Genomic DNA, 15,300 nt, shown 5'->3' on the forward strand with positions numbered 1-15,300 from the left:
GAAGGGCAAGATGAAGAAGACCCTGCATATTCAATCCCAGGGTTACTTTTTTTTTTTTTGGGATGCCGGAGGATGTGCTTCTAAAGTGTTATCGTCTCACTCCGCAGGTCACCCTAGACCTAATAGCTGAATTGAGGGATGAGCTAGACCCCAGCGTCAATCTAGGGACCGCTATCCCTGCACATGTGAAAGTGCTGTGTTCTCTGCACTACTTAGCCTCTAGTTGCTTTCAGACCACAGTTGGAATGTCTGGAGGGATAACCCAATCCACCTTTTCCAGAGTGCTAGGCAAATTTATGGATGTCATGCTGAAAAGGGCAGGCCAATACATATCATTTTCTAAGGATACTCACATAACTGATGTTGGCTGAGGCTTTTCCAAACAACTAAGTTTCATGTGGCGTGACCTCAGCTGTAAGGACTCTCAGCTCCTTCTCAGAAAACTTTTCCTTTCTTTTCCTGCACCAAGAGGACTTTGCTGCCCTTTCTCTGACACTTTATTTGGTTTATAATTTCGTGCTCCACAAATGTCATACAGTGACTACTCCTATCTGTACTCCTAACTCTGCAAGTGCGGCCGCTAAATAGACTGATGCGCTCATTGAGACCCTCATTATCATAATTGCGGATCATTATTTGTGCATGTTGAGTAATTTGCATTGCTGTTAAGCTTACATAGGGCGCGGTGCAAAATAATTGCCTGGCTGCAACGCAATTTGAGTTTTGCATCCGCAATTATTTGCACTGCACCTATACTTACATCACCCCCAAAATGTGCACCTTAATGCAGTGTTATTTAATTTCTGAATAATACTAAGTTAGATATTGCATTTAAACTTAGATTCGATACAATTGGGCACTAGTGGTATGAATTATTTGAAACATGACATAGGCTGCCACTCCCTCTGTATTTTGTATCAAACTTAAATGTATTTTGAAGTTACAACTGTAACACTCAAGCCCTAATTTAAATTACTCTTCCTAATATGGGCACATTAACTACCGTACATGTAGAAACCGTTTACTAATACTCACAACATGTACTGTAGCTCCCAATTCTATGATTGCAAGAATGGAACTCTAAATATAGCTAAGCGATTTTCCCAATCATATAACTAGTCTTAACATACATGTATTAGTGTGACAAAAGTGCAAGGACAGTGTAGCTGCACTGCAGTTAATGAGCCTGAATTTTGAAGTGTATCCCGTACCCTTTATTTGTTTTTGCCTCATTAGATCTTGTTGGATCCCAGTGTGATACAGGACGTGTTGGCTGCAGGGAGTCATCTTCAATTGCTGGAGCTCCTGAGCTTGTGCTCCCACTATCTCATCCAGGTGAGTGACTCTGCCAGCGCAGCCCTCAAACTAATTGGTGTTGTTTTCGTGGTAGTGCTGTCATCATACAGTAGCAGTATTTTATAAACCGCAGGGGTTCACAGCCTTATCATTTACAGCTGGTGCGCAGCACATGCTGGATAATAAGACTGCCCTTGCCACCTGTAGTTAATAAAGGAATGTATTAAGCATGTAGAGAACCCTGATAAACCAGTGCAGCTGTGCCATCCTGCTGTACTAAAACTATTAGGACTGGTAAATATTTACTGTAATGCTGATCGTACCTCCAGAAATGTTTCAGAGTTACAGTAAGCACTTCACAATGTCCAACATGGAAAACTCCCCTCAGGTGCTATAGTGATGGACGCTGTCCATTGTTTAAGCAGTAGTGCCCGTCAATGAAGGCTCTACCCTGGGGTAGCTGAGCACTAATGGAAGTCAAGATCAACTACCACACAGTAGAGCCTTCATCGAGAGGGCACTATCACTATTAGAAAATTATTTTTCTCATTATTTTCTTTAAAAAAACCTACATTTAACTTGTAATGATTCGTTGGGTACCCTTCCTCTGAGAAAAGTTATAATAAATAGTCCCACAAATGTTCATAAAGGATCAAACACATAATTAGAGGAAAAAAAATACATTATTAAACAAATAACTTTTTTTATTTGTCAGACCTTCTGATCTGAACAGTGCCAGATCTCTGAATGGAGCAATATTACTGAACTGGTTGGGTCAATTGCAGCATACCAGTGCTTTACTCCACATCAAGTGGACTAAAATACAGACTAGAAAATCCTGCAAATCTGTACTAACTTAATCCTGATTGCATCGTACCAAACAGATGATCCTAGTAAATGGTTTAACTGATTGGAACAAGTGGAACACGTTGGACTGATAATGGAGACTAACCTACAGCTATGGCCAAGAGTTTTGCATCACCCTATAGAATTATCACATTTTGCTTCACAAAGTCGAATGAAACCTGCTGAATAATGTTACGTTAACATATTGAATTACATACCATTTTTAACTTTCCATATACTTAACAAAAAACTGACACATTGAAAAATGTGACATTTTGAAATCTAACATGAAATACTGCTGTTATGGCTTCTGGTAGACTTTTTCAATATCATTTTGTAGTTTCTTGATTACATTATTTTTAATAAAAAAAATGTAATTCTAGGTGATGCAAAACATTTGGCCACAGCTGTATAAACCCTTCTTTACTAATCTGATAAAATTCATTGTCAGATAAATATTTAAAGGGATCCCTGTACAAAAAGAAAGACATATTTTTATTACATCAAACATATTTAAGTAAAAATAAATTACATGTCTTTTTCGTGCACATTTCAATCAAACTGCAGACTGCTGCATAGGCACAGAAATGTTTAATTGTGTGATAATTGACCATTAGTTGTTTATAGTTAAAGCATATTAACTGAAATTGTATTCCATTAAACTGAAAACGGTATCAAAGGTACATGATTAAAAAGTTTATTTTACATGTAGGGCCTACAAAAAGTTTTGCTTTTGTGGATGAGGAAAAAAAGTTACAAGAAATAGATGTCTACAATTATTTATTTCAGCAATTTTTTTGCAAACTCTAAAAATGCTAATTCAAAAGTATTCACACCCTGGAAAATAAAAAATGAAATTAATATATAGTTGAGGCACCTTTAGCAATAATAACCTCTTTTAAACGATTAGGATATTTGTCAGCGAGCTTTTGGTATAATTGTTTAGTGATTTTTGACCATTCTTCAACGCAAAATTGTCCTAGTTCATTCAGATTCTAAGGACTTCTCTTGTGCACAGCCTTCTTAAACTCTTACCAAAGATTCTCAATTGGATTTAGATCGGGACTTTGACTAGGCCATTTCAGAACCTTGATTTTATTGTTCTTTAACCATTCTGAAGTATAATTTGATGTGTGCTTTGGATTGTTGTCATGTTGGAAAGTCCAGTTGCGCTTTAAACCAGGTTTTGTAGCAGAGGGTTTCAGATTATTGGCCAATATCTTTTAGTATGCTATGGAATCAGTTTTACCATGTATTGGAACTAAATTTCCTGTGCCATTAGAGGAAAAACAGCCCCATAGAAAGATATTACCACCTCCATGCCTCACCAGACTTTCTCCAAACGTAACGACTATCAGCATGACCAAATAGCTCGATTTTTGTTTCATCACTCCACAAAACTTTTGACCAAAACTCATATCCATCATTCACATGCCGTTTTGCAAACTTTAACCAATTGTCCTTGTGACGTTTTCCTAAGAGTGGCATTTTCCTTGGCCTGCGACCATTGAGACCTTCACCATGCAATACTTGACCTATAGTTGAAATGGAAACCCCAGTCCCACTTTGACAGTCAATCTCGGATTGTTATTAACCTTCCTCACAATTCTTCTACTTATTCTTGGTGAAAGAACCTTCTTTCTTCCAGACCGAGGTAGCGTTGTGACAATACCATGAGTCTTGTAGTTCTTCATAATAGAAACAATAGTTGAAATTGGGATACTCATATGCTTGGAAATCTTCTTGTATCCTTCTCCAGCTTTATGACAATAAATAATTTTCTGCCTAAGGTCTTCAGATAGCTCTTTACTTTTTCCCATATTGACTTATTGGTAGTGACAGCAATCATCCAATGCCTAACCCTTTTATACTCTCTAAGAATGTTCACCTACAATCCAGCATTTTCTAGACTTTTCTAGAATTGGGTTCTGCATTATCATATTGAAATTTCCAGCACCTTGTAGACAATACTCTCATAACATCGAAGGATATGAATACTTTTGAATTAGCATTTTTGGAGTTTTGCAAAAAACATTGCTGAAATAAATAATTGTAGACATAGATGTCCAATTATTTATTTCAGCAGTGATTTTAACTAAATTCGGTACGCTGCAATTGACCCTCTGTGTCTCTGTTGCAGGTACAGGATTGGTTGCTTTCGTCAGTGCAAAGTAGTGATTGGCTGGTTTTGGTGGATAATAAAATACATTTGGACCAATTGTGTCTTTGTTTAGTATTTACTGTCCAATAGATGTGAACTAAGCTTTCAATGCAGCAAGTCAAAATAAAAAAGCCACTACTTACGCAGATTGATTTTTAATTTGATTCACAGGTGAAGCGATGATGTTCCATCGGGCATCTACTGTGTATTAATGCCTGCTAAAGCTAGAAGCTGATTGGCTGATGATACTGAATCGTTTTCTAAGAATTACATGAATACAGTGTGGCTTGTTTAGCACAGCACATAGCAAGACCTGGCTTCAAACCTTTGTCAATAGTCTTGGTCCTTTATTCATCTCATGATGAAGCACCAGGCATGTCTTTATTCCTGTACTATGGGTGTCAGAGCAGAATTTACTTTGGGGTTAAGGTTCAGATGGACAAGGCTTGTTGAAGCTAGGAGGCTAATGTGTGTAAATGGGTTTACCAACGCCATCAATTTATAGTCCAGATTTTTTTTCCAGATAGGGCCTGGATTAAATATAAATTATGGCACCACCATGCTCATTATAAAGTATAGCTATTGCACCTTCATAAACTTTGATTTAGTGTAGGCCCAGGCCTAATTTAGGAGTAGATCGGCACAAAGCCCTGGACTGGACTTATAAAAAAAAGGCTGACTCCTACTTGCCTAATCTTCGGCTGTCCACTCAAAACTCCTTACTATGTCTGCGTGTATTTGATTTCTCGGTGTACAACATTCTTAAATATACATGGTGCAATGGATTGATCTGAACAGCAGATGGCACCATCCTGCTAGCTTTGTAAAGATTGCTGAGATTCCAAATTCTCACAGTACAGGATTATTCCTTTTGTTTAATAATAGAGACAACAAGAATAATCAGCTGCAAATTAACTTTATTTGCCCAACACTATTTAATAAATGTTGTAATTTTAAAGCAGATAAAAAAGCATTTCCTTAGTTGCTAAATCCAGCATTGCTTATTGAGGGAATGGCCATTTATCACTCTGCATTGTGAAATCGCTCATTTGTTCTTATTTGGATGTAAATTACACTAAGATTTTTACAAATAAGTTGACAGGCTTCAATGAAAATAATTACAGGGCTGATCTCCATTCCTTTATGTATCAGTCATTAGGTTATGAATTCAACACAGCTTATTAAACACGGTGCATGTCCAATAATGATATTGTCATGGCAAATTATTTTCTCACTAACCGTGGCTATATTTTATTCATGTCCATTAATTTATCTTTAAACCGCATTAGTTTGGCACTTGTGTGAGAGGGATGTGACCTGAAAGATGACATTTAAACTCACATCCCATGAATAGGACCAAGCTAACAATGTTAATTTCTTTATTGACAGCGTATCGACACTGTCAACCAGGTTCTCTTAATGGATTTTATAAACTCTTTAATGAATCTGTGTTTCAGTTTGTGTGTGTGTTTTTTTAATACTGTCTCCCCTGGGATTGAGATCAAGGTAATTCAGTCAAATGCTATTTATTGGAGAGCACCTACATATGCATAGTTAAGAGCCTATATTATAATACACCTAAAATCAGCTTTGGGAGGGGTTCATTTGCAGTCTTAGCAGTGGATTTCATATTCATCCCTTTATTATGTTTATTTAGCAGACGCCTTTATCCAAGGCGACTTACAGAGACTAGCATGTGTGAACTATGCATCAGCTGCAGAGTCACTTACAACTACATCTCACCCGAAAGACGGAGCACAAGGAGGTTAAGTGACTTGCTCAGGGTCACACAATGAGTCAGTGGTTGAGGGGAGATTTGAACCGGGGACCTCCTGGTTACAAGCCCTTTTCTTTAACCACTGGACCACACAGCCTCCTTTAATAATCCTTAGATCATTAAAATAGACCCACATGCCTCATTCATAAGAGTTCATGCTAAAATGGATCCCACTTAATGCAATCTTTGGCTATACTGTGCTGGCTGTTTCATATAAATATTGATATATAGATTAATGAGAATGGCCAGTAGGGGATTTATATTGAGGTGTATTGTGGAGCATTGTGTAGCAGTTGTATTATATTTAAAATGTTGTCATTATAGCAAGGGCGTAGGATTTTTTAGGGGGGCGGAGTCGCGGTCACTTGGGGGGTTCGGAAGAATGCCCCCCCCCCTCGGGAAGAAATTTTTTAGGAGGCAGCTGTTAAATGGTCACTTCTGGTGGCTTGAAATGAATGCTGGACATGAATCGAGGACAATCTGATTGACATGAAGTTGGCTGGTATACACTTAAAACACTATGATAAAGTGGCCCTCCTGGAAGCTGGTTTGACATCCCTGCTATAGAATTACTAATAACCTGAATTATAACCTATCCCAGCCTTACTGTAAGCTACCAATACCCCTGCCGCTACAAGCATGAGCACATGCACGCTCACATGCTCTGCCTGCCTCTCCTGTGTCTGTGCTGCTGCTCGAACCTGGGTGCATTGCTTCATTCACCTGATAAAATAATAAACTGATGCATGTCATATAGAGAGAAAATATATGGCTATGCTAACTTTATTTGCTGAGTATTACTATACAGCATTGGCCTACTATCAATCACAATGTGCCTCAAACAATAATATATCTCAAAACTGAGTCTAACACTTTCACTGTTATAATCATTAAGCCATTACAGACTCCACCTGCCTCTGTACTGCTTTTACCAGGTTGCACTGCTTCACTAGCCTGATAAAATGATAAATTGATGCATGCTGTTTAGAGAGAAAGTACAACTCTGCTAACTTCATTTGTAAATTAATTTTTCATTTGCTATGCGAATCATTATCAATTGTGTTTATTACTTTAACGACATCTTCCTACTTACACTTTGACTTTTTGTAAAAAAAAAAGTCCTTATGTCCATCTTTCTTTTTTTGGCTGCCATTCTGCTTTAGTCACCTAAAGCCAAATTTGAGTGATTAGCTAACGTTAGCTGGTTGACGATATCAAAACATGCTCACGCACACACACACATAATGATTAGCTGTGAAACAAGCTAGCTAGCCACCAAGGACGTGGGGTTAGCAGCTAGCAATGGGTCGCTAACGTAATAAACCTACTTACCTACCCATTAGGTAGGTCGGTAGGTTTATTCACTGACGAGCTGACAATACCTTCAGCCCCGGCACCTGGCTTTCATTCAGTCAGTGGCTCACACTCATACTGACCGGCAAGCGGCAACATCAGATGAGCGTCTTTCCAGAGTCCAGCCTAAGCCAGCGGGCCTCAACCTTTTTTTACTCACGCCCCACTGAGATTTATTTGTATATCTGTCCCCCACCCCCGTTTAATTTGACTTTTTAATATGTATTTTTTTTTATTACTGCCTATATAATATAGAGCGTTTATTTAGCCGCCTGGATAGTCACACTGTCCATTCAATCAAATACATATGTTCGTGTTCGCTTTTTACACGCACGATACAAAAATATCAAGCAAGGAGTAAGTTAGTTACAAAGGGAGGAAGGAGGAGGATTGAAATAATGAGACAACGCATTAACCAACAAACACAAAATAAATATCGAATTTAACTGATTATATTTGTTCTTATTTTTTAAAATAAATGTGAAAAATGTGGCACAATATACACTGTTTAAGATTGACTAGAATTTTCCTTATTTTAAACCCGGAGAATCACCTTTCACTCCCGAGTCCTTGTGCACTTTCGCGCCGCAATGAAAACAGCACACTCTGCTTGGTCCCTGACGTCAGCCGCGCACTGAGTCCGTGTTACAGTGATGCATTATGGAACTTGTAGTTTTCTTGTCTGCTGATTACACCCCAAAACCCCACCAAACACCTACAAATCCAAAGGTGCCATTATTTTTAAAGCTATCTCTTTTTCTCTCTTTAATAACTCGCTGCACTCAAAGGGCGAAATCGGGAGTATCGTTTGGCACGTCACTGTTATTATTACTAGTACGTTATTATTCAAACGTTCAGATTTATCAACATTATTGGTAGGGACAATTCAACGGTCCCTTGACATTGGTAGTGACATGTCCCTACCGTCCCTAGCTAAATCTACGCTGGTGCATTATAGAGATGGTGCCACATACTGTGCAGTAATATTAAACAATGTTTAGAAAGGGTTCTTTGGTAGTTCAGGATTACTTTCAAAATTTTCCTGCTTGCCTACAAAGCCCTTCGTGCAGCTCCCACAATCGCTCGCTTCAAATCAACTCTCAAGACCCACTTGATCTCTCTTGCTTTCAATGCTCTTTAAGCTTGATATCTGTTATTAGCTGTTGTCTAAATTGATATTTCATCTTATTCGTATGATTCTGAATGACACACGCATCCATAATGTTTAGAATTCACATCCTAGCACTGTATTTAATGTACAATGCCTGTAGTTCATGTATTTGCATTGTAATATGCCTGTATTTAATGTATTTGCATTGATTTTTACTGTTTGTATTTAATGTACAATGCCCTGTATTTCATTGTACTTAATGTATTATGCATTGTTTCTCACTATTTTGTAAAGCGCTTTGTGATGGTGGTCCATTATGAATGATGCTATATAAAATGAAGATTGATTGATTGATTTTTTTGGCATAGATTATGATTGACTTTCAATAATGCTGTACAATGCAGTTTGGCACTGTTGTGCTTTTCACGCATACATTATAGTTATTGGTTTGTCCTGCAAAATAATTTTAGTTTTTAAAATTGTTCTTGCTGTACAAAATCCATGTTCATTTTTTTAATACTGACCCCCATATTTACTATATATATATATATATATATATATATATATATATATATATAATATATAATGCGAATGAGTTTTGAGACCGCCACACCTATTTATTTCAGTGGTGAGCTGGATTTTAACACAGGCCTCTAGAGGTGAAACATGGGAAAAACCTGCAATCTAGTCCCCTACACCACCTAGACCTCCTTATCGTTTATTCTGATGTGATTTTAATTAGCATGCAGGGGGATCTTTAATCAGTGCACAGGATCAATCTGAATGAAAAGCTATACTGTCTCTGTCTAGTTACCTTATTCTGTCTATCTTTTTCTACCTTCCTTCATTACTGCCATCCAGCTACACTCATCTTTGTTTTCCTGTCAATTAACATCAAGTTAAAGAGAAACAGATAGATGGGTAGTTGCATCAGCTGGGATAGATGGCCTTCATGCTCTGTTTTCTGGTTAGTTATTCTTTCAGATAGTTCAGTGGGCTGGGGAAACTAAGTAGATTATTATTATTATTATTATTATTATTATTATTATTATTATTATGGTGACAGTTCTACTGTGCTGTAATGAAAATGCATGACTTATTTCATTTAGTGAATTAAAAAAATCGATAAAAAATGTGCTATAATCAAAACTGTCTGTAATAAGCCTGCTTTTCGTATTTAAGTTTTACTCTTACATTACATTTATTCTCACATGCTTCTTCAGTGAAATGAATGGAGATCATTTTCATTTTAGCATTGCTCAGTGTGAGTTTTGTGTTTCGCTGCAGGAGCTGAACAGCTTCAATTACCTCGACCTGTACAAGCTGGCGGACCTGTTTAACCTGCCGCTGCTGGAGGAGGCTGTGGTGAGCTTCCTGGTGAAGCACCTGTCCGAGCTGCTCAGCAGTCGCCAGGAGGAGGTGCTGGTGCTTCCCTACCGTCTCCTCCGGGAGGTGCTCAAGAGCGACCGGCTCACATCGCTCAGCGAGGAGCAGATCTGGCAGGTAGGCAGCAACCTGCTCAGCATTACAGCAAGAGCTGGGAACTAGGAGAGGTTTCACACCAGACACCCAGCCGCTCTATAAAAAGAGTCACAGTTTTACAGCACTTTGTTTAGGAGCAAAGACAGCAAACAATCAGCAGCTTGGTTAAATCTGATGTTTGGGTTGGACGGGTGAAAAGAATTGTCCGTTGATCCACAGTGCTCCTGATCAGTCAGAGGGTTGCATCGGCAATAGAAACAGGCATTTGAAATTGGTGCAAAAATGAGGGTTAAATTCATTGTAAAAAATTAATCTGACAAAAAAATAGGTTGTGTGACCTATAGTATGTGCTTCTTTTAATAAGTCAGAGGGTTGCAGTGTGGAGTAGTGGTTAGGGCTCTGGACTCTGGACTCTGGACTGGAGGGTTGTGGGTTCAATCCCCAGTGGGGGACACTGCTGTTGTACCCTTGAGCAAGGTACTTTACCTAGATTGCTCCAGTAAAAAAAAAAATCAACTGTATAAATGGGTAATTGTATGTAAAATAATGTGATATCTGTATAATGTGATATCTTGTAACAATTGTAAGTCGCCCTGGATAAGGGCGTCTGCTAAGAAATAAAAAATAATAAAAAATAATAATAATAATAATATTAAATTAACAAAACGAATGTTTGGTATATTAACTGGTCCATAGTTTGTATTCAGAAGCCATAGTAATACATCATTAGGTCATAGTTCACTTAAACCGACCATGAATTGACAAGCGGAGTCTGGACTGGGAGGAGAATGGGCTGCACTTAGCAATGGTAAGGTTAGTATTGGTGGGAAAGGAATTTGTGGTGTTCTGTCATAAACAAGGTATACTGTACAGCAGGGGTGCACAGATCTGGTCCTTCAGGTTTTATCAATATCATTAAACAATAACTTGACTAAGGCCTGGAAGGAGGTTAAATTAGTTGTGTTAAGTCATTTATGGTACAGGTAGAACCTAGAGGGACAAACGGGGTATATGGGTCTTGAGGACCAGAGTTGTGCACCCATTTTGGTGAATAAAAAACAGAAACCTAAGGTAGATTTCTAATACATTTTTGTAAAGATGAATTGCCTTAATATTTAATGAGCAGTCTTGCTATTTGAAAATGGTATATTTAAACTGATGGGCCATCGACTGATGGCATTTAAAAAAAATTAAAGTTTTTGGAACTGTACCCCTGTGTGTTAAGCTGGTCTTTAGCCCTCACCTCCTGTTTTTGCAGTTGAATTTGTTATTTTCCAAACATCTCTGTTCCCCGTTGATGGTGCGCTCATTAACATATGAAACAAAACATGGAACAAAGGCTGGAGCAGCGATTCAACACACTCGATGATTGAATGTGCTGACCTTGTGCTTCAGATTTTAAGGCCTTCCAATAGCAGTAGGGAACCAGAATCGGTCATGGTGAGCTTTCACATATACCAATAATGGGGGGGGGTCCCAGATCACTGACCCACGAGGGAGGTATGCAAGCGCCCCAACAGAGAAGGCATTGTAGGCAACAGTGTAGGCAACATCTACTGAAGAGATTCTTTGAACTTGCAGTGAGCACAAGATAAAAGTTTGTAAATACATGTGGAGCAGCACAGAAGACTTCCGAACAGATGAGAAACTTTGACACTATTGATGTGCTAATAGAGTGCGGCATTTTGAAACAGGGTGCCCAGGTTAACCTTACTAAAAGGCTGCTGCTTATTTTTGTTGAGGTGGGGGGCTACTGTCATAAGGTTTTATAGCTGTTGTGGTGTGAATAAAGTACAAGAAAGAGAGTGAACCTTACTACAGATGATGGAGTGGAGAACCTCAAAACTCTCTTTATAAACAGTAGGCTGTTAGAGTTCCTAATTGACAGGCGTTTTCTTTTTTTTTTTTGATTGCCCCCATACAGGATTACCAGGCTGTTAAATTCTCACACGCGTTCAAGATAGCATCTGAGCCGCCTTGTTCATTACTAATTACTTATCGATTGGTCCTTTCAGGTCAATACGTTTTCTTCAAAGTGTTAATGCTTCAGCTGCTATTCAGTAGATGGCATTTCAAGACTGTCTTTTTTTTTTGTAAGGGTCAGTTGTGATCAGTCAGGTGAGAAATAAGCCAATATCTTTTAGGGGGTCATGGTGGCTTTAAGCAAGTGATCACCTGACAAGGTGAAAAGAAGGTGGTGTAAAGGAGTTGGAGGGTTTTTGTGTATGCACTCTGAGGTTTTGTGAACTTAGTCAGCTTCAAATACCTTTTTATTATGTTTCAATCTCACTGAGTGGGTCTTTTTCTAGTCTGCGTTAATGCATTTCCCTGAGTTTAGGAGTTGCTCTTAACTTCAAGTTGCCTGCCATAGACATACGTAACCAAGGCTAGATCAAACCAAATATCTTTATGGAAGTAAGAGCCTGCGCCATCTAGTGATCTTCTGTTTTGGATGATGTTTACTATTGTTTTGCTGGTGTACACAGCTGAGCACTAGATGGCGATGAAGCTAAAGATATAAAGACACTGGCTGATCTAGCCCACATATCAGGGACTATGGCAGGAAACTGGAACTGAAGTGCAGCTCTTGAACTCAGATAAAAGCACCGGAACACAAACTGAATGGAATGGCAGGATTCTGTTGTTTTAATGACAGTCAGGAAGGCACATGTGATTGCAGCACATCTTTCAGAAACTTCTTAAATGCATCAAATCAATAATATGTTGGGGCAACAGGGGGGCGATGCGTTTTTTAAATTCAGGATGGCTCCCATTCCACTAATATTTCTTTAATTAAAGTTCATCAGTTCAGGAGATTTATAGTCTGGAGTTTTAGTGAGGTCCTCCCACGTTTGTCACAATTCTTACATCATTAATAGTATGTTATAGCAATAATAGAAAAATAAAGATTCGTCTAGCATACGTGTCAGCAGAAAATACTCCAATGTGTACTTTTAAAAGATGTATTTATTTACTTATTTATTTATTTTTTACATTGCCTGCCACTCTTCTCACTTACATGAATAGCTGGGTCTTTTATCTTCCATCACAACCACCTGCTGCAGTTCATCCCCGACCCCTGGAGAGATCATCATTAAATGCATTTTGTGCTCCAGCAGGAACAGGCCTGGGTTGAATCCTCAGTGGAGCACATTAATTAATTCAGGGAGATGTACCCCTCTGAGGAAAACCTAAGACTATGAAACATATATATGTGTGTGTATATGTGTATCTTAGCATACATGTGTTTATACAGTTACACTAGCTACAATAGTAATGTGAACACCATCTTTTTCAAAGATAATTTTCCATGGAATATGCACAACTAATTTAATATAAGGGTGATTAGAAAGTAAGTTTACCACATCAATGCATGAAAGTAAGTTTACTCTAGATTGCTCCAGTAAAAACCCAACTGTATAAATGGGTAATTGTATGTAAAAATAATGTGTAAAAAATAATGTAATTGTATGTAAAAATAATGTGATCTTGTAACAATTGTAAGTCACCCTGGATAAGGGCGTCTGCTAAGAAATAAATAATAATAATAATATTCTCTAGTAAAATCGCCAAACCAGAAAAAGGGACAAGCATGCATTGAAAAAAGGGTGTGACCTTTAACCTAGCCCTCCCACAGAGTATTAGCCACATTTTTTTCATTGTAAAAGCTTATGATCCTTTTTTGTGGTAGCGGTTTTCTCTTGGAAATAAACAGATTTAAAAGGCACATATAAATGATGCCCAATTAGGTGTTCAGTGGGCCGTAAGGAGTTGTTTGAGTACATGGGTAATTCCTTTATACTCGTAGTGCAGTGTAAAAAAAATCTAATCATGCTGTCCTTAATGTCTCAAGTGCAGTTAAGTTGCTTGGATTTCTGCTGAGGTTATACTGTTAATGCAATATATACCATGAAAGAATCTAATATCCCGCTCCAGATGAAGATTGGGCGGGATAGAGGATTAGTGTCAGGGCGCTTTACACAACAGAAACTTGATGGACAGGTTGGAGACAGATCTACACAATCTCATTAAAGTGCTGAATTGCTCATTCACCAAGCCTGCCTCGCTTTAATAAAGTGTTCATTGACTCAGTCATCCCAGTTAAAAAAAAAAAAAAAAAAAAAAAAAAAGCCACAATAAGAATTTCAGAAAAAAAAGAGAAGTGGTGGGACTGGGGCAGGGGATGGGGGACCAGGGGAGGGTTCTAGAATCATATGCCAGTACCTATGAAACTTGTAGCTAGGTACAGTAGCAAACCTTATGATCATTTTTTAATGTGTGTTTCTTGTAGAGGAAGGGATTCAGCTTCTTGAGGTCATGGGACTAGATATTCTTCAAGTGCAAGTAGCTTCAAAGTACATTATATTCATTGTTCACCTTTCCCTTGGCTTTTCATGACATTTGCAGTTGTTTTGAGTTTTTATTTCTCTATATCCGTCTTCACCTGTCCCTCATCTAAATGCACAGGACTGAACAAACTTCCTCATTACATTCAAATCATGTGACAAAATCACTTTTCAAATAGGTTGGTCCCACCCTCTATACTGTATATGTAGAGTTGGTTGGGCAAAAGGTCACATTGTCACGTGGTTTGAATGGAATGAAGAAGGCTTTCAGTGCTAGGCTGTTAGAGTTCCCCAGAGCGATTTCAAAAACATGTAAGCTCAAAGCAGGTTTAAAGACAGATATAGAGAACAATTATAATAATTCAATACTGGAGGATGAGAACCCAGATCTAGCCTCAGTGATTGCAAACGGGAAACATGGTACAAGTGCATGACTTTTGAAGCTACTTTCTCTTTAAGTCTTACAATGTAATATTCTGGATCAGGCTGTTTGTCCCTTGAAGGACAGCTTAAAAAATACCATTGGCATATAATTGTAATACCAGTGTATTAATCTAAAGACTTCTGCTTCAGTGCAGTCTCTCTACATCTTGGGAGCAGCATCAGGGCAGTACAGCTCAGATGCAAACTCAAAATATATAGACTAGAGAATTGCTTAGTGGATGAGCACAGTTCTACAGTTATAAGAAAACAATGTGATTGACAAAGATTTTCAAGAGAGGACTATGATCTCCTAAAGGCCATTGAGCTTAAATGTCCTCAAGTATACCAATGCCTTATATACTTTAGGTCAGGAGTTTTCAAACTGGGGGACGTGACCCTCACTGGGAGGGGGTGGGGGTCACAGAATGTATCCTGGGGTGCGTGAGATCTTACTGGCGTGTAAGATGGCGCTGTGCGTCTGACGGAAGCCTTTTAAGCTTGCATA

The 15,300-nt window shown here is 38.4% G+C and overlaps 1 protein-coding gene across 3 annotated transcripts in view; it reads left to right on the plus strand.

Annotated features, from left to right (window-relative positions):
* Nucleotides 1-15,300, plus strand: part of LOC117410829 (kelch-like protein 32) — a 69,391-nt gene that overhangs the window by 28,164 nt on the left and 25,927 nt on the right. For all 3 annotated transcript variants that reach the window (XM_034017685.3, XM_034017687.3, XM_059025616.1), the window contains 2 exons: nucleotides 1,237-1,335; nucleotides 9,832-10,047. In XM_034017685.3, the coding sequence (XP_033873576.3) occupies nucleotides 1,237-1,335; nucleotides 9,832-10,047 (315 nt within the window). The remainder of the gene's footprint in view (nucleotides 1-1,236; nucleotides 1,336-9,831; nucleotides 10,048-15,300) is intronic.

Source organism: Acipenser ruthenus, chromosome 6, assembly GCF_902713425.1.
Source record: "Acipenser ruthenus chromosome 6, fAciRut3.2 maternal haplotype, whole genome shotgun sequence".
Taxonomy (NCBI): domain Eukaryota; kingdom Metazoa; phylum Chordata; class Actinopteri; order Acipenseriformes; family Acipenseridae; genus Acipenser; species Acipenser ruthenus.